Source organism: Lynx canadensis, chromosome D3 (assembly GCF_007474595.2).
Source record: "Lynx canadensis isolate LIC74 chromosome D3, mLynCan4.pri.v2, whole genome shotgun sequence".
NCBI classification, from domain to species: Eukaryota; Metazoa; Chordata; class Mammalia; order Carnivora; family Felidae; genus Lynx; species Lynx canadensis.
Window position 1 is genome coordinate 39649035 of NC_044314.2, and position 23294 is coordinate 39672328.

A 23294-nucleotide genomic window follows, 5' to 3' on the forward strand; every position below is an offset into this window, starting at 1 on the left:
ATAGTATTCAGTATTAGAATTTCACATCTACAAATATTTTATAATAAAAAGGAGATTCCCACCATAAAGTTATTTTTTCTTAATTTTTAGACTGGAAATAGAAGTGTATATGAATACCTTGTCTTAAAAAGTAAATAGCATTTAAATGTGACAATTAATTTAAATATTTAAATTTAAATATATAAATGTAATTTATATATTTAACTTAAATATATAAATTATAATTTATATTTATTTAATTTCTATTTAATTATATTTAATATATTTAAATATAGTTTAAATATACATATTATATATATAAATATATATATATATATATATATAATTATATAATATAAAATATATAAATATAATTTAAATATATAAAACATTTGGGAATACTTTTTAATAGAAATATGAAGTTAAATAACCAGGTCATTTAGAATGTTACACGTATCAAGCAGAAGTTTGTGAGCAATGTAGTTTAGAGCTAAAGGCAAATAAAGTTTTTGATTTCCCCGTAATGTGTTAATTTTTAAAAGTGTGTCCATGTGATATTTTTAGTACCCTCCACTTTTGTTTTCTCTTGCTTTTTGAAAGAGAAAGAAATAAAAAAATGTACGGAATTTTGTGTTAGTTGGGTAAAATTGTTTAACTGCGAATTAGAACTCAGTGTTTCTAAATATCTCAAACATTTATGGCAGTAAGTGAAATTCTAAGCTTAATTTAACGGAATTTATTAAAATAATTTAGCAATTTCAAGCAGTTTCTAAAACTTTTATAAATATTTCAGATAAGTATTATGACTATAAAACTCCAAAGTTTTCTGTGGTATGTTAGGCATTCCCTTTGTTAACCATGTTATCAATGTGTATTTGAATCTAGGTATGTCAAGTTTGCCTTCTATATATCGGATTCAAAGACTGATTAAAATAGTTTTTCTTTATTGCTTCATCACTTAACATCTACAAAAAGGTTGCTATGGTAAGTTTTGATAGATGATCCTAAAATGTTTATACCAAATTTAACTCTATTTTGAAAAATGTAGGTAACCTATCTTATCATTATAAAATACATCATGTCTCCTGTTGTGCTACAAAAAGGATATAAACCCATAGTATTAAGCATTGCATACTTGTTGAGGAATTTAACATTTTTTGGGTAACTTTGTCACAATTATTAAAGAGCCTCTTAAACCATTTTCTTTCTGACTTCTTGTGATACTTCAAATGGTTTCTCAGGACTATTATATAAATCAGCCTGTTGGTAGGTTTCTGCAGTATGCAGGACTGTGAGTTACCACTTAAACCTGAGGGATAATTATTTTCCTAATTATGATTAGTTTAAGGTCTAATAATACACTCATTGAATGCTCATTCTCTTCTCTGTACATTTATCATTTGCCATTGTCTTTTGGGTTTATTTGGGTTTTCTTACTGACCTGTAGGAACAAGTTGCTATCTTTAATTTGTTATATATGTTTTAAACTTACTCTCTCAGTTGACCTGTCTTTTTACTTTATGATATCTTTTAGTTAAATAAGTTTTTAATTTTAATACACTTACATCTTTCATTTTCCCTTTAAGTGCTTTGCATATTGTTTAAGAACTCTCTCCATAGTGCAGTCATGAAAGTTTTTCTTTTATTTCTTCTAAAATTTTAAGGTGTTTTTTTGCTTGAGATTTAATTGTTAAAACAACGTGAATTGTGTTTTTGTGTGTGTGCAGATACAAAGAATGGAATAGGTAGTTATTTTCATTTGTAAAATAGAGAAAAATTATTTTCTCAACATCAGTTTTTTGCAAAATCCAGTCATTTCTTAGAAATCAGTTACATTCTATCTATCATATCAAGTGTTCATATATGATTATATCTATTTCTGACTCCCATCATTCCACTGGTTAATTTTATCTCTATTATAGTACTTCATTTTACTAAATATGCTCATAATATGGTTTTTTAAAGTCATTATTTATTTTGAGAGAGAGAAAGAGAGTGCATGAGTGTGTAGGAAGGGATAGAGAGAGAGAATCCCAAGCAGATGGGACTCCATCTCACCAATTGTGAGATCATGATTTGAGCCGAAATCAAGAGTGGGACGCTAAACCTACTGAGCCATCTAGACATCCCCATAATATATTAAAAAAAATTTTAACGTTTATTTATTATTGAGAGACACTGAGACACAGAGCATGAGTAGGGGAGGGGCCGAGAGATGGAGACAGAATCTGAAGCAGGCTCCAGGCTCTGAGCCATCAGCACAGAGCGGGACTCAGGGCTCGAACTCACAAACCGCGAGATCATGACCTGAGCCGAAGTCAGCCGCTCAACCGACTGAGCCACCCAGGCGCCTGCCCCTCCATAATATGTTTTAATATTTGGTATGGTAGTTCCCTCTTTTTTCCTTTCTTATACTTCTTTGGCTGGTCTTAGTGCATATAGATTTTAGAATAAGCTTGTCATATTACATGCTAAACCCATTGGGATTTCAAACAACTGCATTCATCAGTTTTTTTTATTATGTAGATGAATTTAGTCTCTTCAGAAGTTTTTTTAGATTCCATTAAATCTATTATACTGTTAGCACAAGAAAATTTCAGCAGTTTAGCAAATACTGAAACTAATTTAGAGGAGAGGATTAAGTAGGAGATAATGAGGAAGGTGGGCAAATTGATGAAAACCTGATGTTTAATTATTAGTTCTTTACATATGAAATATACATATAGTATTCAATTTAACATATATCTGTGTGTATATATTATATGTACATGTACATAGATAGGGCTAATATATATAGATCATTTAGTACACATAAATAGAACATCCTAAGCTTTCTGCCATTTGTATTTAATTTTCTGTTAATTGCTGTTCATAAAGTTTTCCCCAGGTTTTTTTGTTTGTTATTTTTTACATATGTGCAGAAGTATTGATAAATATCTATTTCTTTTATGTTGTTACAATTTTTTTCTGCTTGTAGTATTTTTAACTTATTGCAGTACTCTTTCATAGAGAAATTTAATATGTAAAACCAATCCATTATCTGACAAATTTTGTATTGTTGAACAGAATTTGCCTCATATCAAGATTATTAAAATGTTTTATTATTTCAGTTAACCTTATTTTTTTTACATTTGGCTTCTTCAGATCTGAAGTTTATTACCTTATGGTATAGCATGAGACACATACTTTTTCTCTTCCAAATAACTTTTAAATTATCCTAATATCATTTATTGACTTGTTCATCTCCCTTGATTTGAAATGTAAATTTTATAAAAAACTAAATTCTCATGTATATAGGTAATGAAATGATTACTTATTTTAGTCTTTTTCATATTTGGATAACAACATTCTTTTTCTTAAAAAAGTTTTTTTTTTTGATGTTTATTTTTGAGAGAGAGACAGGCATAAGCAGGGGTGGGGCAGAGACAGAGGGAGATACAGAATCTGAAGCAGGTTTCAGGCTCTGAACTGTCAGCACAGAGCCCAACATGGGGCTCAAACTCCCAAACCATGAGATTATGACCTGAAGTCAGATGCTCAACCAACTGAGCCACCCAGGCACCCCTTGGATAGCAACATTCCTATACTAGATTTCATCTTTATATTTTTTTTAATATTGTGGAGAAATACACATATGCCTTGAATTTATTATTGTATTCCCTTTTGTTCATCCCAGTGTTTCTGTTATGTCTTAAGTAAATTTTCTTATTTGTTATGCTCTAATATTTCCTTAATTATTTGTATAGTCTTTTTTGTTCTTCTGTATTTATAAATAATAGACCAGACTGATTACTTGTTGTGAGCATACATTTTTTGCTGGTTTTTCTTGTTGTTTTTGCTGCTTTTTGCTGTTATTTGTTTGCTTTTTAGCAGCTGTCAAAGTCTGCTTACATCAAAGGCTTTTATCCAGTATATACAAAATTATACTGGAGCTCCTTGTAAATGGGAAGTAATATGCTTAGGCAAGAAAGTTGAGGGACTCTTTTTTTTTGTTTACTTAAATAAGCATGAGTTTGAATTGGTTGTAGCACTTTAGAGTATTTTCACTCATTGATGAATCAGCCTTTGTTTTTCCTTACCCATCTGTTTGTTTCTATATGAGATTCTGCTAGTTATGTGGGCTCCATTTTGTTTCTCCCTAGAACCACAACTTCCATTCTTAGACAGCCTCTCCATCTCAGGCAGATCTTGTGTGGCTAGAGAGTTCTTCTCATGTCAGTGACTAGAAGGAATCTTTTCAGCCATGTATACTGGGTTCTCAGAACGAAAAGCAATAAGACTAGTCTGCTTCACCATAGGCTGGCCTTTAGTTGTTTACTTTGATTATCACCTGCTTCTTCTCACATGCTTCTCACATGCTGGGAATTTTTCATGAGCTCCACAGAGAAGCCTTTCACCTCCCCTGAAATGGTCTTCATTTTCCTCTTCTGAGTTATATTTTTCTTTGCTCTGTTTTCACTAGCAATCCCTTCTGATTTCTTTCTATTTCTGGGAATTATTCTGAAGTATATGTTCCAGTGCTTTTATTGGCAAACATATATATTTTTCTCCAGAAATATTGTACAACATGGGAATTGAAGAGAAGTAATCATGTATGCCCAACCTAACATCTGGAATTAGAGATTATCTAAGAAACCCATAAAATTATGACTATGTATTCTCTTGTATTTTTGGTAATTTGTGTCACAGCCCAAGATATTCTTAGAATATATCTGTAGAGCATGACTCCTAGCCTGGAGTTTATAGTCTAAAAGAGGGACACTATAGAAAACGAGATATTTGTGAACTTACCTATAGTTATGTGTTTTCCACTCTTTGGTAATATATTACAACTCAATGGGTATAATGCACTTCTCATTATGTGCAAAGTCTTCTGGGAGTAAGTGGCATTGAACTGGCCTTTGATGAAGGAGTAAGATTTAGAAGATGAAAGGTAAGAATAATTAGGTGGCAGTAATAATGAAAGGACTACGTAGTGGATGTAGAATACCTGGTTTAGAAATAACAGAGTATTGTTTGACCGCATATGATGGGACATGCGAAGTGGAGCACTTATAGTTTTATCTGTGAGTTCAAGTATGAGTTTACTGTTATTTTTTGAAATACGTAAAATTTGATTTTTATTGAGATCTTTTATTTTGACAGTTTGAAACTTCTCTTGAAGAATGGTAAGCTCCGTTCATTCTTTTTAAATTGTTTTTATGTTTAAATTTTAATGATTAATATGCTGCAGATGAGTTTTATTTCAAAAGAAACAGGAAGTTAAAAGCAGAGTTTTTTGTATTTGATATTACAATGTATTTTTGAAAACATAAGAATTCAGATGTCACTGCAAATGGCAGAATAGGGACCTCCAGGGCTCTGTCCAACCACAAAGAAATGCTGGTAAAAATTGGTCAGAATCGACTTTTGTAGAAATCTGAATTTAGTCAAAAACAACAGCCAGGGGAAGAGTTAATGAAGAGTCTGTTGCATTGCATTAAGAGAGCACTGTGGCACTTTAAATTGCCCACTTGCCATTCTAGTCCCCAGGTCAGTAGTGGCCATGAAGAGAGCAGCCTGTACTTGTGGTGTAGATTGCGAGTGTCAGAGCAAACAATATGGACCTTATTCTCCAAGAATTGTGTTTCAGCGTTTTGACCTGTCTAATGACTCCTTGAAGAACCAGCACAAAGACTTGTCTTTGTTTTGCCTGACTTGGAGCAATCACTCAGCTGGAACCGCTTACAGGCAGTCTTTACTGGAAGCATTTAAAGGCATATACTCACAACCACTGTCTGAGGCTGTGAATAACAGTGGGAACACTGCCTGGGAAAGAAGAGGTCAGCAAAAGAGATAGATGGGGGAAATAGGGTTCTTCAAAGCCGTCATATATACTGGAGCATCCAGAAGTGCATGCATATGACCATTGCCAGACATATGTTCAGGGAAGATCCAAGAAGACTCTGACCATTTATCTCTGGCTGACCTTTAAGATCTGTGCAGGCAATAACTGAAGGTAGAGTTGTAAACGGCCTGGATAAGCATTGAAGGAATACATAGATTCAGTCTGCTAAGATTGGGAGAGTATTTTTTTTCTTTTTCTTTTTACTTTATTTTTTCATCTTCTTTTTCTTTTTCTTTTTTGACTCAAGATATTTAAGATAATTTGGACAAAACATAAGTTTACCAGTAAGCTAATGAAACATCTAGTTCAGTGGCCACACATGACAAAGAATACAGATATTACAAAATGTTTTTCGAAGAACTACTAAACAAAGAAAGAACAACAACCCACATCAAATAGCAACAACAAACTCAACAGAGGGAAGATTATCTTATTTACATTTCAAATCAAACTATTTAAAATGTCCAGTTTCCTACAAAAATTATGAAGCAAGCAAAGCAAAAAAAAAAAAGAAAAGAAAAGAAAAGATAGTTTGTACCATTAACAAGGGGGGAAAAAGAAGTTTTAAAAAATGGCCCCGAGAAAGCTTAGACATTGGATTTATTGGACAATAGCTAAATGAACTATCTTAAATATTCTCAAACAGATAAAGGAAACTATGAACAAAGAATTAAAACCAGGAGACTAATGTCTCAACAAATTAAGATTGTCAATAAAGAAATAGAAATTGTAAAAAAGAACCAAGTAGATATTGTTCAGCTGAAAAGTACAATAACTGAAATGAAAAATTAGAGATGTTCATCAACATCAAGATTTGAGCAGTCAGAGGAAAGAATCAGTGAACTTGAAAATAGATCCATTGCGGGGCGCCTGGGTGGCGCAGTCGGTTAAGCGTCCGACTTCAGCCAGGTCACGATCTTGCAGTCTGTGGGTTCGAGCCCCGCATCGGGCTCTGTGCTGACAGCTCGGAGCCTAGAGCTTGTTTCCGATTCTGTGTCTCCCTCTCTCTCTGCCCCTCCCCCGTTCATACTCTGTCTCTCTCTGTCCCAAAAATAAATAAACGTTGAAAAAAAAATTAAAAAAAAAGAAAACAGATCCATTGAAATTATTCAGGCTGAGAAGCAGAAAGACGAAAGAATGAAGTAAAATGAACAGAGCCTAACTGGTGTGAGGGACACTACCACAGATACAAATATACGCATAATGAGAGTGCAAGAGTAACAGGGAAGAGAAAAAGGGGGAGAAAGAATATTTGAAGAATTTTGGCTAAAAATCCCCAAATTAGGAAAAACATGAATGTATACTTTTACTAAATTTAGTGGACTCTAAACAGGATAAACTCAGGGATCCACACATTGTGGTCAAATCATTGAAAGCCTGGGACAAAGAGTATCTTGAAAATAGCACGAGAGAAGTGACTCATCATGAATAAGAGATCCTCAATAAAAATAACAGTCAGTTTCTCATCAGAAATTATGGAGGCCAGAGCATGATACATTTATTTCTTTTATTTCTTTTATTTTTTTAATGTTTATTTTTGAGACAGAGAGAGACAGAGTGCAAGTGGGGGAGGGGCAGAGAGAGAGGGAGACACAGAATCCGAAACAGGCTCTAGGCTCCGAGCTGTCAGCACAGAGCCCGATGCGGGGCTCGAACCCACGAACCGTGAGATCCTGACCTGAGCCGAAGTCGGATGCTTGCTTAACCGACTGAGCCACCCAGGTGCCCCACGAGCATGATACATTTAAAGTGATGGAAGAAAAAATAAAACTGCCAAACAAGAATTATGAATCTTGCAAAAGTGTCCTTCAAAAATAAAGGAGAAAATAAGATATTTCCAAATAAACAAAAATTTGAGGGGCTCCATCTCTAGCAGAACTTTCTATCAGAAATCCTAAAGGTAGTCTTTTAGGCAGGAATCAAAGGACACTAGACAGTAACTTGAAGCCATATGAAGAAGTAAAGAACAGTGAGGTAGCTACAAAGATAGATATAAAAGTCAAGAGGAAGCCATTTTTATTTTGCATCTCTTTCATTTTCCTATATAATTTTTAAGATAAATGGATAAAATTATAAATCTATATTAATAGGCACATAGGGGAATGTGGGTGGCTCATTCGGTTGAGCATCGGACTCTTGATTTCAGCTCAGGTCTTGATCCCAGGGTCTTGGGATCATGTCCTGCATTAAGCTCCACACTGAATATGGAGCCTGCTTAAGATTCTCTCTCTCTTTCCCTCTGTCCCTCTCCCCTGCTCCCACTCTCTTTCAAATTTAAGTGTTTGTGTGTGTGTGTGTGTGTGAATGTGTGTGTGTGTATGTGTGTATAGGCACACAGTGTATAACTGTGTAATTTGAAAAAATGACAACACAAAGGCAGGGAGCATAACTACAAAGGAACAGAGGTTTTTTAATACTACTGAACCTACATTGATTTTAATCCAAACTTAATTTTTATGAAGTTAAGATGTTAATTGTAATCTCCAGTGAACCACTAAGAAAAATTCTAAAACCAAACCGAACAAAAAAACACCAACATAAATCCAATAAAGAAACTAAATACACTAGAAAAAAATCAACTAACCACAAAATAAGGCAATTATGGAGAAATTAAAGAATGAAAAATATTTAAGTATTATAGAAAACACATAGCAAAATGGCAAAAATAGTAGGTCCTTTATTTTTCTTTTTTTATTTACTTAGAGAGAGAGTATCCCAAGCAGGCACCACACTGCCAGAGCAGAACCCCATATAGGGCTTAAACTCATGAACCATAAGATCATGACCTGAGCCAAAATCTAGAGTCTGATGGGGTGCTTGGGTGGCTCAGTCGATTTGACTGTTTGACGTCAGTTCAGGTCATGATCTCATGGTTTGTGGGTTCGAGCTCTGTGTTGGGTTCTGTGCTGACAGCTCGGAGCCTGGAGCCAGCTTCAGATTCTGTGTCTCCCTCTCTCTCTCTCTCTCTCTCTCTCTCTCTCTGTCCCTCCCCTACTCATGCTCTGTCTCTCTCTCAAAAGCAAATAAACATTAAAAAAATGTTCAAAGTCAAGTCTGATGCTTAAATGACTGAGCCACCCAGGTGCCTCAGAAGTAAGTCCTTTCTTTCTTTTTTTTTTTTTTTAACGAAATTTATTGTCAAATTGGTTTCCATACAACACCCAGTGCTCATCCCAACAGGTGCCCTCCTCAATGCCCATCACCCACTTTCCCCTCCCTCCCACCCCCCATCAACCCTCAGTTTATTCTCAGTTTCTAAGAGTCTCTTATGGTTTGCCTCCTTCCCTCTCTGTGTAGAACCACAAAAGACCCCGAATAGCCAAAGTAATATTGAGGAAGAAGACCAAAGTGGGAGGCATCACAATCCCAGACTTTAGCCTCTACTACAAAGCTGTAATCACAAAGACAGCATGGTTTTGGCACAAAAACAGACACATAGACCAATGGAATAGAATAGAGACTCCAGAATTGGACCCACAAATGTATGGCCAACTCATCTTTGACAAAGCAGGAAAGAATATCCAATGGAAAAAAGACGGTCTCTTTAACAAATGGTGCGGGGAGAACTGGACAGCAACATACAGAAGAATAAAACTAGACCACTTTCTTACACCATTCACAAAAATAAACTCAAAATGGATGAAGGACCTGAATGTGAGACAGGAAACCATCAAAACCCTAGAGGAGAAAGCAGGAAAAAACCTCTCTGATCTCAGCCGCAGCAATTTCTTACTTGACACATCTCCAAAGGCAAGGGAATTAAAAGCAAAAATGAACTATTGGGATCTCATGAAGATAAAAAGCCTTCTGCACTGCAAAGGAAACAACCAACCAAACTGAAAGGCAACCGACAGAATGGGAAAAGATATTTGCAAGTGACATATCAGACAAAGAAGTCAAGTCCTTTCTTAACAGTAATTGCTTTTCACGAAAATGGATTAAAATGTTAAAAGATAGAGAGTGGTAGAATGGGTAAATATACATGATTCAATTATACGTTATGTATAAGAAACTCACTTGAGATCCAGAGATATATTATGTTGAAAGTAAAAGAATGGAAAACATATTCCATGAAAATAACAAAATGAGAGCTGGGGTGGTTAAAACTAATTGCACAAAATAGACTTCCATGTAAAACTTATACGACAAAGAATAATTGACATCTTGATAAAAGAGTCATTTCATGAAGAAGGGATAAAAATTATATACATACCCAAAACATAACCTCAAAATTCCTGAAGTATAAATGGACAGAATTAAAGTGAGAAGTATACAGTTCTGTAGTAAGAGTTTGAGAATTTAGTATCCCTACTTTCAATAATGGTTAAAAGAACTAAAAAGAAAAAATCAGTAATGATACAGACTTGCACGGCACTAGAACAGTGTTGGCCTAACAGGTTTATATAGTATGTACTACCCAATAGTAGTAGAAAACACATTCTTTTCATGTTGTTATTGAACACTACTCAGTATAGATCATGTGTTAGGCCACATAACAAATCTCGATAGAATAAAAAATGACTGAAATCATACAAAGTGTCCTTTCTGGCCACTTGGAGTGAAACTAGAAATCAATAACAGAAAGAAATCCAGGAAATCCGTACACATGTAGATATTTAACAGCATGCTCCACAACAACAACAAAACAGCTCAGTGACTCAAGGCTGTGATCACAGAGGAAATTGGGAAATACTCCGAAACCTGTGAGATGCAGCAAAAGCAGTGCTCAGAGGGCACTTTCTAGCCTTAAGTGCTAATGTTAAAAATGAAGATCCGAATCCGATAACCTAATTCTGTATCTTACAGAACTAGGAAAGAATGAAGGTGCTAAAGCGAGCAAAAGAAAGGAAATAATGAAGATTAGTGCAGTGATGTCAGGAATAAAAAATAAGAAACTATCACTAAAAAGTTGTTTCTTTGAAAGGATCAGCCAAATTCACAAACCTCTGATTAGACTGACAAAGAAAGAAGACTTGATTTATGAGAATCAAGGATATTGCTACAGACCTCACATAAATAAAAGGGGCTATGATACTATGAACAATTGGTAATACTATGAACAACAAATTTAGATAACCAAGATGAAAAAGACACATTCCTAGGAACACATAGACTACCAAGTGATTCAGAAGAAGTGGAAGATCTAAACAGATTTGTAACAAGTAAATAAATTAAACCAGTAATCAAAAATATTCCAACCCAGAACCAAATGGCTTCACTGGTGAATTCTGCTAAGCATTGAAAGAAGAATTAATACCAGTGCTTCTCTAACTCTTTCAAAAAATGGAAGAGAATGGAACACTTTTTAACCCATTCTATGAGGGCAGCATATAGACCAATGACTTCACGAATAGATACGCAAAAATCTTCCACAAAATACTAGCAACCTGAACCCAGCAACATAATAACAGAATTATATGTCATGATAAAGTGAGATTTCCCCTAGGTAGTGTAAGCGTGGTTCAAAATAACAAAACTAATCAATGTGTAATATATCCACAGTAATAAAGGGGGCAAACCCATGTGAACATCTCAATTGATGTGGAAAGTATGTGGCAAAATCCAGCACCTTTTCATGATGGAAATACTCAAAAAACAGATCAGAAAACATTATAGAGGACATTTATGAAAAACCCTCAATACATTATACTTAATGTTTAAGACAGAAAATTTTCAACCTAAGATCAGGAACCACACAAGGATGCCTGCTCTTGCCACTTTTATTCGACATCGAAAATCTCAGACATTGCTGATGGAAATGTCAAATGGTTTAGCCACTTTGAAAGAACAGTTTTGGTGGTTCCTCAAAAAGTTAAACCTAGAATTATCAGAAAACCCAGCAATTCCACTCTGAGGTATGTACAGAAAAGATTTCAAGAGGACAGGTATTCAAACAATATATTGTGTGCAGATGTTCATATCATCAGTATTCACAATAGCCAAAAGGTGGAAACAACCTCAGATTTTTCAATGGACTACTATATAAATAAAGTGTGGTATATCTATACAATGGAATATTATTCAACCACCAAAAGTAATAAAAGTTTTGATACATGCCACAACACGGATAAACTTCTAAACCATCATGCTAAGTTAAAGGAGCCAGACACAGAAAGTGATCTACTGTATGATTCCATTTATATGAAATATCCATAACAGGTAAACCCATAGACATGGGAAGCACACTGGTCGCTGACAGGGGCTGGTGGGAAAGGGCAAGGCAGGACATTGCTTAATAAATAAGAGGCTGTTCTTCTGAGGTGAAGAGAATGTTTTACCACTAGATGGGGATGATGACTGCACAGCATTGAATGTAGTAAATGCCATTGAAGTTTACACTTACAAATGGTTAATTTTATGTCATTTGACTTTTGCCTCAACTAAAAAAAATTTATAAGAATTAAAATTTTGCTGGCCCCCAAGTTAACTGAATTTTAGAATAAAATACACAAAAATAGATTCAATTATATGTAATAATATATCATGTAATTGGTATTACAAGCCAGTAGGGAGAGCATTATTTAATAATAGATGCTGGGACAATTATTTTTCTCTCTTTAATTAACTTTTTTTATTTGAGTGTAGTTGACACACAATGTTATATTAGTTTCAAGTGTACAATATACTGATTCAACATTTTTTTAAAGAAAACAAGCAAGAAAAAATACATTATTTAAAAAATATATTTAAAAATGAAAGTAAAACTATAGGAGAAAATATAATGAATACTTAACTGACCTCATATTAAACAGGCTTTCTTTTCTTTTCTTTTTTTTTTCAATATATGAAATTTATTGTCAAATTGGTTTCCATGCAATACCCAGTGCTCATCCCAAAAGGTGCCCTCCTCAATACCCATCACCCACCCTCCCCTCCCTCCCACCCCCCGTCAACCCTCAGTTTGTTCTCAGTTTTTAAGAGTCTCTTATGCTTTGGCTCTCTCCTACTCTAACCTCTTTTTTTTTTTTTTTACTTCCCCTCCCCCATGGGTTTCTGTTAAGTTTCTCAGGATCCACATAAGAGTGAAAACATATGGTATCTGTCTTTCTCTGTATGGCTTATTTCACTTAGCATCACACTCTCCAGTTCCATCCACGTTGCTACAAAGGGCCATATTTCGTTCTTTCTCATTGCCATGTAGTACTCCATTGTGTATATAAACCACAATTTCTTTATCCATTCATCAGTTGATGGACATTTAGGCTCTTTCCATAATTTGGCTATTGTTGAGAGTGCTGCTATAAACATTGGGGTACAAGTGCCCCTATGCATCAGTACTCCTGTATCCCTTGGGTAAATTCCTAGCAGTGCTATTGCTGGGTCATAGGATAGGTCTATTTTTAATTTTCTGAGGAGCCTCCACACTGTTTTCCAGAGTGGCTGCACCAATTTGCATTCCCACCAACAGTGCAAGAGGGTTCCCGTTTCTCCACATCCTCTCCAGCATCTATAGTCTCCTGATTTGTTCATTTTGGCCACTCTGACTGGCGTGAGGTGATATCTGAGTGGGGTTTTGATTTGTATTTCCCTGATAAGGAGCGACGTTGAGCATCTTTTCATGTGCCTGTTGGCCATCCGGATGTCTTCTTTAGAGAAGTGTCTATTCATGTTTTCTGCCCATTTCTTCACTGGGTTATTTGTTTTTTGGGTGTGGAGTTTGGTGAGCTCTTTATAGATTTTGGATACTAGCCCTTTGTCCGATATGTCATTTGCAAATATCTTTTCCCATTCCGTTGGTTGCCTTTTAGTTTTGTTGATTATTTCCTTTGCTGTGCAGAAGCTTATTATCTTCATAAGGTCCCAGTAATTCATTTTTGCTTTTAATTCCCTTGCCTTTGGGGATGTGTCAAGTAAGAGATTGCTACGGCTGAGGTCAGAGAGGTCTTTTCCTGCTTTCTCCTCTAGGGTTTTGATGGTTTCCTGTCTCACATTCAGGTCCTTTATCCATTTTGAGCTTATTTTTGTGAATGGTGTGAGAAAGTGGTCTAGTTTCAACCTTCTGCATGTTGCTGTCCAGTTCTCCCAGCACCATTTGTTAAAGAGACCGTCTTTTTTCCATTGGATATTCTTTCCTGCTTTGTCAAAGATGAGTTGGCCATACGTTTGTGGGTCTAGTTCTGGGGTTTCTATTCTATTCCATTGGTCTATGTGTCTGTTTTTGTGCCAGTACCATGCTGTCTTGATGATTACAGCTTTGTAGTAGAGGCTAAAGTCTGAGATTGTGATGCCTCCTTCTTTGGTCTTCTTCTTCAAAATTACTTTGGCTATTCGGGGCCTTTTGTGGTTCCATATGAACTTTAGGATTGCTTGTTCTAGTTTCGAGAAGAATGCTGGTGCAATTTTGATTGGGATTGCATTGAATGTGTAGATAGCTTTGGGTAGTATTGACATTTAGACAATATTTATTCTTCCAATCCATGAGCAGGGAATGTCTTTCCATTTCTTTATATCTTCTTCAATTACCTTCATCAGCTTTCTATAGTTTTCAGCATACAGATCTTTTACATCTTTGGTTAGATTTATTCCTAGGTATTTTATGCTTCTTGGTGCAATTGTGAATGGGATCAGTTTCTTTATTTGTCTTTCTGTTGCTTCATTGTTAGTGTATAAGAATGCAACTGATTTCTGTACATTGATTTTGTATCCTGCAACTTTCCTGAATTCATGTATCAGTTCTAGCAGAGTTTTGGTGGAGTCTATTGGATTTTCCATGTATGGTATCATGTCATCTGCAAAAAGTGAAAGCTTGACTTCATCTTTGCCAATTTTGATGCCTTTGATTTCCTTTTGTTGTCTGATTGCTGATGCTAGAACTTCCAACACTATGTGAAACAACAGCGGTGAGAGTGGGCATCCCTGTCGTGTTCCTGATCTCAGGGAAAAAGCCCTCAGTTTTTCTCCATTGAGGATGATATTAGCTGTGGGCTTTTCATAAATGGCTTTTATGATCTTTAAGTATGTTCCTTCTATCCCGACTTTCTCAAGGGTTTTTATTAAGAAAGGGTGCTGGATTTTGTCAAAGGCCTTTTCTGCATCGATTGACAGGATCATATGGTTCTTATCTTTTCTTTTATTAATGTGATGTATCACGTTGATTGATTTGCAAATGTTGAACCAGCCCTGCATCCCAGGAATTAATCCCACTTGATCATGGTGAATAATTCTTTTTATATGCTGTTGAATTCGATTTGCTAGTATCTTATTGAGAATTTTTGCATCCATATTCATCAGGGATATTGGCCTGTAGTTCTCTTTTTTTTACTGGGTCTCTGGTTTAGGAATCAAAGTAATACTGGCTTCATATAATGAGTCTGGAAGTTTTCCTTCCCTTTCTATTTTTTGGAATAGCTTGAGAAGGAGAGGTATTATCTCTGCTTTAAACGTCTGGTAGAACTCCCCTGGGAAGCCATCTGGTCCTGGGCTCTTTATTTGTTGGGCGATTTTTGATAACCGAATCAATTTCTTCGCTGGTTATGGGTCTGTTCAAGCTTTCTATTTCCTCCTGATTGAGTTTTGGAAGAGTGTGGGTGTTTAGGAATTTGTCCATTTCTTCCAGATTGTCCAATTTGTTGGCATATAATTTTTCATAGTATTCCCTGATAATTGTTTGTATCTCTGAGGGATTGGTTGTAATAATTCCATTTTCATTCATGATTTTATCTATTTGAGTCATCTCCCTTTTCTTTTTGAGAAGCCAAACAGGCTTTCTTAAATAAATTGTGGAACAAGGAAATACATAATATGCAGTCATCGGAAATATGTCGTCATGTGACTAAGAATGTTACAGTGTCTATAACAATGTCATGTAACTAAAGCAGCATGTAATATTTTATGATTCTAATTGTATAAAAATTGAAATATTAGAATATTATATTCTGTCATAATAAAAATTAATATGTGTTATTTTATATTATGATTTTTGGTGTGTATGAACTTCCTTTAATTTGTGATACTTATTTAATAAGACAATAATTTCATGAAAATAACTCCCTTGTTTGTTGTTGATAACTGTTTTTCTTATAACTTTTATCAAAGGAAAAATACTTCTTTTTAAATACAATGAAAACTAGTCTGGATTCTAGAATTGGATCAAGTTCTCTATATATTCTCTCTGTATTATCCAATATAGAGAACTTTACCTAGAAAAATTCTTTGGAAAAGAAATAACATACTAATTTGGACATTTTGCAAACACCTTATAATTTCAAATCTGAAGTAGCAATTTTGGTTTTGGAATTTATATTGGTGTCCCAGAAACTGCTAAACTGAAGTTAGAGAAAGAGCTCTCAAATTATTCTCAATAAACTCCCCTTTTTTTCTGATAAAACACACTACAGGAAACACCAATTTCTCTGTGTGTTTTTTTTTTTTTTTAAGTTTATTTCTTTGTTTTGAGAGAGATCAAGAACACAGGGCTGTCAGCACAGAGTCTGATGCAGGGTTTCGATCTAATGAACCATGAGGTCATGACCTGTGCTGAAATCAAGAGTCAGATGCTTAACCGACTGAGCCACCCAAGTGCCTTACCAATTTCATTTTTAAAAAAGAACTGTTTTAATAACCCCTGAAATATTTTCAGGTCATTTGTGACAGATTTTAAATGTCTATTAATTTACCATGAATTATCAAGCCCATTATGTATCAGACTTTTGCTATATTGCTCTCCTATATAGTAGCATTAGCATGCATAGTAAGTTTCCCCACAAACATTTAAAAGTTAATGTAAGAGAATCACCTAAAATTTGCTTAGTGAGTTTAAGTACAACAGTTCATTATTAATTAGTTACTTCTTTCCCTTTATATAGGAGCAGAACTTCTTCCACAAAAGAGTGGAAGGAAGATTGGAGTATTGCTACACCAATGAAAGAGGTCAAACCAGAAGAAGAAAGAGGTAAAATTATACCCCATACTTAGATAAGTGAAATTATGTTTAAAAATTAAATATTTTTAATTATCACCATAATCATTTTTAAAAGTTTTATAATTCCTGTGCATATCTAATAAAGAGCCTTCTATATCATTTGATTAAACAACAAAATTCAACAAATATTTGCTATACCATATACTGGGCTAGGTCCTAAGTAAATAATGATCCCTTCCTACCTCTCAAGAAGCTAACTGTAATTCAAGGCCGTCCAGTAGAACTTTCTGGGATAATTAAAGTGTTCTCTATTTCCACCATCCAGTAAAGTAGCTACTAGCCACATATAGCTGTTAACCACCTGAAATGTAGCTAGGGAGACCGAAGAATTTAACTTTTCAGTTTAATTTTAAGTTACATTAAATGTAAATAGTCACATATGGTTCATGGCTACCATACTGGACATAGAGGCTCTGCTATGTGTGTGTGTGTGTTTATGTATATATATGTAAATTAAGATTAATATCTTATCACAGTTTACAAAATGTACAACAATTTGTATACTGGAATAAAATTTTGTTAAAAATACTTCAGCATATTTGAATGTATTTTTTTGACAGAGAGAGAGAGAGAGAGAGAGAGAGAACGTGCATGCAAGTGCATGCGCATGTGAGCAATGGAGGGACAGAGGGAGAGAGAGAGAGAGAGAGAGAGATGGAGAATCTTAAGCAAGCTCCATGTACAACCAAGAGCCCTAGGTGGGCTTGATCTTATGACCGTGAGATCATGACCTGAACTGAAATCAAGGGTTGAACAGTTAATGGACTGAGCCACCCAGGCACCTCTATAGTTTTAATATTATATTAAACACTTCTTCCTACCTTCACCATAAAGATTTATTAAACATTTTCCTTTCATGAGAGATAACTAATGAATTCAGGACTTTTTTTTTTTAATGTTTATTTATTTTTGAGAGAGAGATAGACAGAGTGTGAGCAGAGAAGGGGCAGAGAGAGGGAGAGGAGACACAGAATCAGAAGCAGGCTCCAGGCTCAGTGCTGTCAGCACAGAGCCCAATATGGGCTTGAACTCAAGAACTGTGAGATCATGACCTGAGCCACAGTCCGAGGCTTAACCGACTGAGCCACCCAGGCACCCCTGCTTTCAGGACTTTAAAAAAAATGTTTATTTATTTTGAGAGAGAACATGAAAGCAGGGGAGGAGCAGAGAGAGAGAGAGAGAGAGAGAGAGAGAGAGAATCCCAAGCAGGTTCCATGCTTTCAGTGCATAGCCAGACACGGGACTTGAACCCACGAACTATGATATCATGACCTGGGCTGAAATCAAGACTTGGCCGCTTAATGGACTCAGCCACCCAAACACCTCATGAATTCAGGACTTCTTAAAAGCACTAATACTTTGTTTTTCAAAACTCTCATTCATAGTGAAGATCTGTGTTTACTATTTACATTTCATATGTTTATATCTACACTGAAGGGAAAAAAAGCTCATGTATTACTTCTTAGTTTTGCACATGACAAATGTTGTAAGAAAAGATTAATATATTAAGGACCACAACATAACAGTGAAACAGCTATGTTTATTGTGAACTCACACATTTTTTTCCCAGAGTATAACACAGTGTCAAGTTGAGGAAGATTTATTGTAATTAGGTGTTTGTGCTAAAAAAAAATTGCAAGTGGTTGCTCACTTAGTATGAAACAGTAAAACTAATTGAAATGGTATTCTGAAAAAAAATTGAGAGGTAGATTAAATACAATGAATTGGAGGCATCTCAAGTTATAAACAGCGTTTATTTTAGGATGCTATCATAGAAACAGTACAAAAGACATCTTGTGCAAACATGATAGACATGTTTGCCAAAACATATTTATATTGCATGAGATGTGCTCTAATTTTACGTGGCATTAATTTCATCACACATTTCAGACTGAAATCTCGTTATAGGAATTGAATATATCATAAGTGGGCTGGAGAATACAGTGTTTACTGTGTATGTTGTTGTAAAAATACCCAGACACTTAAGAATATAACGTATCCAGGAGGTGGTAGAATTTGAAAACAGAGGACAATAAACCAAAATAGGGACCAGACAAAGGGCCAATCCATGAAAAGATAATTTTTATGCATTACAGTAGAGAATCCTGTTTCTCAAGAATTCTTTTCAGTGAGCATGCTGAATTTCTTTGACAGGCCTACTAGGTTAGAAGTAGAAACTGTGTGGCTACTGAGCTTGCATTTAAAACCAATGTCTAATACAATCTTCTAGCAGAAAATTATTGCTTTATTGTCCAAAGTAAAACAAAATAAAACAGAGGTCTATTAGTTGTCTTTTTCTTTTTCAAGTTTTACTGTTTTTCCTCTAGCCTCAGCTCTTTGAGGCTTTGCCTTTCTTGACACTTGGTGTTTGTTTATGTCTTCTTGTCATGTCACATTTTGGCAAAAGTCACTGTTTACAAGTATAAATCTCACCAGAGTGGAACCCGTATCCATCTTCCTTACTGCTCTATCTCTGGGGAGAGAACATATTGCCTAGAACGTAACAGGCTCTCTACATGTTTCTAGTATAAATAGATGAATGAATACCCATGTTAATCATTCCGTTAACATTAAACCGTAGCATTTCAGAGCTGTGAACCAGGAATCACAAATATATCTCATTACAGGAGTTAATTTGTGTTATAACTGAATAAACAGAATTTGGAAGCAATGAATTCCTGGCAAGGCTAACTAGGGATGCTATTATCTGATAAGGAATAAAGTGTCTTATTTCTAGGAACCATCTGAGGATTTTCAGTCTCTATCTGATGTAATCATTGTTATTTGCTTTTGTCATAGAATGAGAGGAAACGAAACACAAGCATAATTTAAAAATAAAGCTCTATAATATAGCTTGTGAATAAAGCAGTTTTTCTTTAGGTAAAATATTATACATAAAGCTATTGCTTGAGATTTAGCTATTCTAATTATTTTATAAAATGTTCACTTAAAAATCTGTCTTCAAAGGTTTTAATTAATGTTAGGATTCTGTTATAATAGAGCTGTCTTTAAAAGGCCAATTCATTTTTCTAAAATTCTCTTATTAAACATATAAATACTGGGGCGCCTGGGTGGCGCAGTCGGTTAAGCGTCCGACTTCAGCCAGGTCACGATCTCGCGGTCCGTGAGTTCGAGCCCCGCGTCAGGCTCTGGGCTGATGGCTCGGAGCCTGGAGCCTGTTTCCGATTCTGTGTCTCCCTCTCTCTCTGCCCCTCCCCCGTTCATGCTCTGCCTCTCTCTGTCCCAAAAATAAAAATAAACGTTGAAAAAAAAATATTAAAAAAAACCAAAACATATAAATACTAAAAAACAGTAACAATATGATAGTACCTATGTTCCCACCACCTAGTTTATAACCTTATTCATTAACAAATGTGAGTACATATTTCTATTTTAAGATGAAAGGTGTCCAGAATTAAAGCAGGAAATGGAAATATTGCTATCAGAGGCCATTCATCTCATTAAAAGTCTAGAAACTGACCGTGCAGAAGCTGAAGAAGCTTTAAAACGACAAAAGTCAAGAAAGAAAAAGATTCACATGAAAATTGATTCTTGGTCAATTTGGAGACTTCAAGAAATCCCACTAGCTGTGCAGAAAGGTAATAATAAGGATTTTTTTCATGTTGCTATTTACTTTGTTGAAGAGGCATAATCAGTTGAAACTTGGGGAAAAAAGTCAACAGTGACCACATTGTTTTGTATCTAAATTAGTGAAGTTTTGATAGATGCTATTGATGATAATGCTGAATTCAAGTATATAACTGGGACTGCACTGAGCAAACCTGGACCTTCTCTGGCTTGGTGTTTGTTGGAAATTCCATAGTATTTATGGTACTCAAGGGTGGCATTCAGACATTTGGCACATTTCCTATGATGACTACATTGTTTGAGTACTTGAAATTTAGAAATTTGAGTGATTTCCAGTTATTGTCATTGGCCACATATTTAAATCTGGGAAAATAAAAGAGTTTTAAAGTGATATTTTAGCAACATGAATATGCTTTTGACAATTCAGTAGTATATTTCATTAAGAACTTTTAACAGGCAGTAAGACTTGAGATGATTCCAAGGGGTAAGTAACAAATATTTAGAAAGGAAACACTGTCTTTTTAGACTAAAGAGTAAGAGACCTGTGGCAAAGTATTAAATAATCTAAAGGCATTTGATTTTTTATTTCTCCAAACATGCCTGTCAAACATGCCTGACTACACAATTTCTGAGACTGGAATTTGTTTATAAATAAATTTTAATTCAGTTAAAATTTTTAATTCAGTATTTACATGCTTTATAAGTAGATTATATTAGGGTACTCAAAAACCTATCATTTAAGTTAAGGCACTTTTGAGAGGAAAAGGGGGCCATTATCATCTTGAGACATAAAATTATGTGTCAAAAAGAATACTTACATACACCTTTGTTATATGTCTTCTAAAATTATAGTTTCTATAGTAGGGTGTATACATTTTAGGGAGTTGCGAGAAAAGGTTAGAACTTTTATTTATAGGGGTGACTGGGTGGCTCAGTCAGTTAAATGCCTGTCTTTTTAGAAAAAAAAATTAATGTTTATTTTTGGGAGAGGTAGAGCACGAACAGGGGAGGGGCAGAGAGAGAGGGAGACACAGAATCTGAAGCAGGCTCCAGGCTCTGAGCTGTCAGCATAGAGCCTGACACAGGACTCAAACTCACCAGCTGTGAGATCATGACCAGAGCAGAAGTTGGATGCTCAACCACCTGAGCCACCCAGGCACCCCTAAGTGTCTGGCTCCTGATCTTAGCTCAGGTCATGATGTTGCAGTTTGAGGGTTTGAGTCCTGCGTTGGGCTTTGTCTGGCAGCGAGGAGACTGCTTGGGATTCTGTCTTTCTCTCTCTGCCTCTCCCCCACTTGCTATTTCTTCCTCTCTCTCTCAAAATGAAGAACTTATATATTCATATATATTTATGTGTGTGGGTGGGTGTGCACAAGTGTGCGCACGCGTGTGTGTGTGCACATAACATATATATGAATATACATATATATATTTATATATAGTTAAAACATTTTTTTAAGTAATGTGTACACCCAGTGTGGGGCTTGAGCTCATAACCCTAAGAGCAAGAGTCGCGTGCTTTATCAAGTGAGTCAGCCAGGTACTCCAGTAACACATTGTTTAGATTTTGTTTTTAAGTAATATCTACACCCAATGTCAGGCTCAAACTTACAACCCTGAGATCAAGAGTTGCATGCTTTACTGACTGAGCCAGCCAGGCACCCCAGAACTTTTACTTATATTTTAAAATTTTATTCTTTTTATTTTCTTTCTTGATTATTTGGGTTTTTAATTTTGCTTTTATTGCACCAGATAAAAGACAGTATCCAGTGGTTCCTAAATTATGTTATTTTAATAAAATAAAATAAAATAAAATAAAATAAAATAAAATAAAATAAAATAAAATAAAATAAAATGTAGGTTTAATGAGTATTTCCTCCTTTTAAAGTAATACTGAGCTCACAGATTGACCTCACCATTTGTTTACTCCCTTCTAGAGCAGAACTCAAGAAGCAGGAAATTTCCCAGAGCCTAGACTGGATGAATTTAACTTAGCCTTTGTCTATGCACTTTGCTACCCTTTACTAAAGAGTTAATTCCAAAAATTATGCAAAATTGCTCTAAACTCAGATAGACATTTTTCTACCCATGCATTTAAAGTAATACATTTTACAATATATTTAGTTTCTACAGATGTTTTATTCAGGCTTGGAGTTAGTTTGTTCTGATTAACAAGGTTTTTGAATAGAATTTAAAATGTGCATACTCTACTAATAAAATAGCATAGCTGTGTAATTTGTAAATCCATACATGCATATATATTGGTATGTTAGAGACAACCAAAAGTACAATAGGGTCGGAATGGAATGGGAATTCTGGGAAATTCTGGATTCCAGTAGGGTCTTGAGCAGATTCATATTCACATCCACAGGGAGTCATCTGCAATTTTTGAAAATGTTTTGGAAGCCCTTCCTTGTCATTAGTAGTAGAAAAATCAGTGGGAGCTGGTTTTGTTTAATATTTTTCTCATTTCTGTATAATCTCATATAGCCTTTATAAGAGTGCATACTGTACTTTGTGGTTTATATGAAGTTCTACTTAAGGAATTGCCAAAATAAAACTAAATTGAGATACATGTGTGGACATTCTAGATACTTTATAAATGCATTTTCAGTGATGGAATACATTCTTGCCATTGGTGATAATTTATTGCTTGGGCTATCTTTTATTTAAAGAGCTACTTAAAGATCTTTTAAAAACTATTAAAAATCTACTTAAAAAACAAATTTATGTTCTTCTGCTTTATTTTATTTAAGTGGCTAACATATGCAATGAAATTTAAATTCATTATTACTATGTAGTTTTTAAGTACCTCCTATTTATAAAGTATTCCTGAAAAACTATGTGCTTTCAGGAATATATTGCCTTCATATTGATATATTTAGGGTATAATTTCTAAATTTTATGAATTTTTTTACA

General features: G+C 34.9%; 1 protein-coding gene across 1 annotated transcript in view; it reads left to right on the forward strand.

Moving 5' to 3' along the window:
- CCDC178 (coiled-coil domain containing 178) overlaps nt 1-23294 on the forward strand; it is a 368290-nt gene that overhangs the window by 37231 nt on the left and 307765 nt on the right. Inside the window, exons 4-6 of the mRNA XM_030335810.1 lie at nt 5125-5147; nt 16672-16757; nt 20186-20386. Of these exons, the coding sequence (XP_030191670.1) occupies nt 5125-5147; nt 16672-16757; nt 20186-20386 (310 nt within the window). The remainder of the gene's footprint in view (nt 1-5124; nt 5148-16671; nt 16758-20185; nt 20387-23294) is intronic.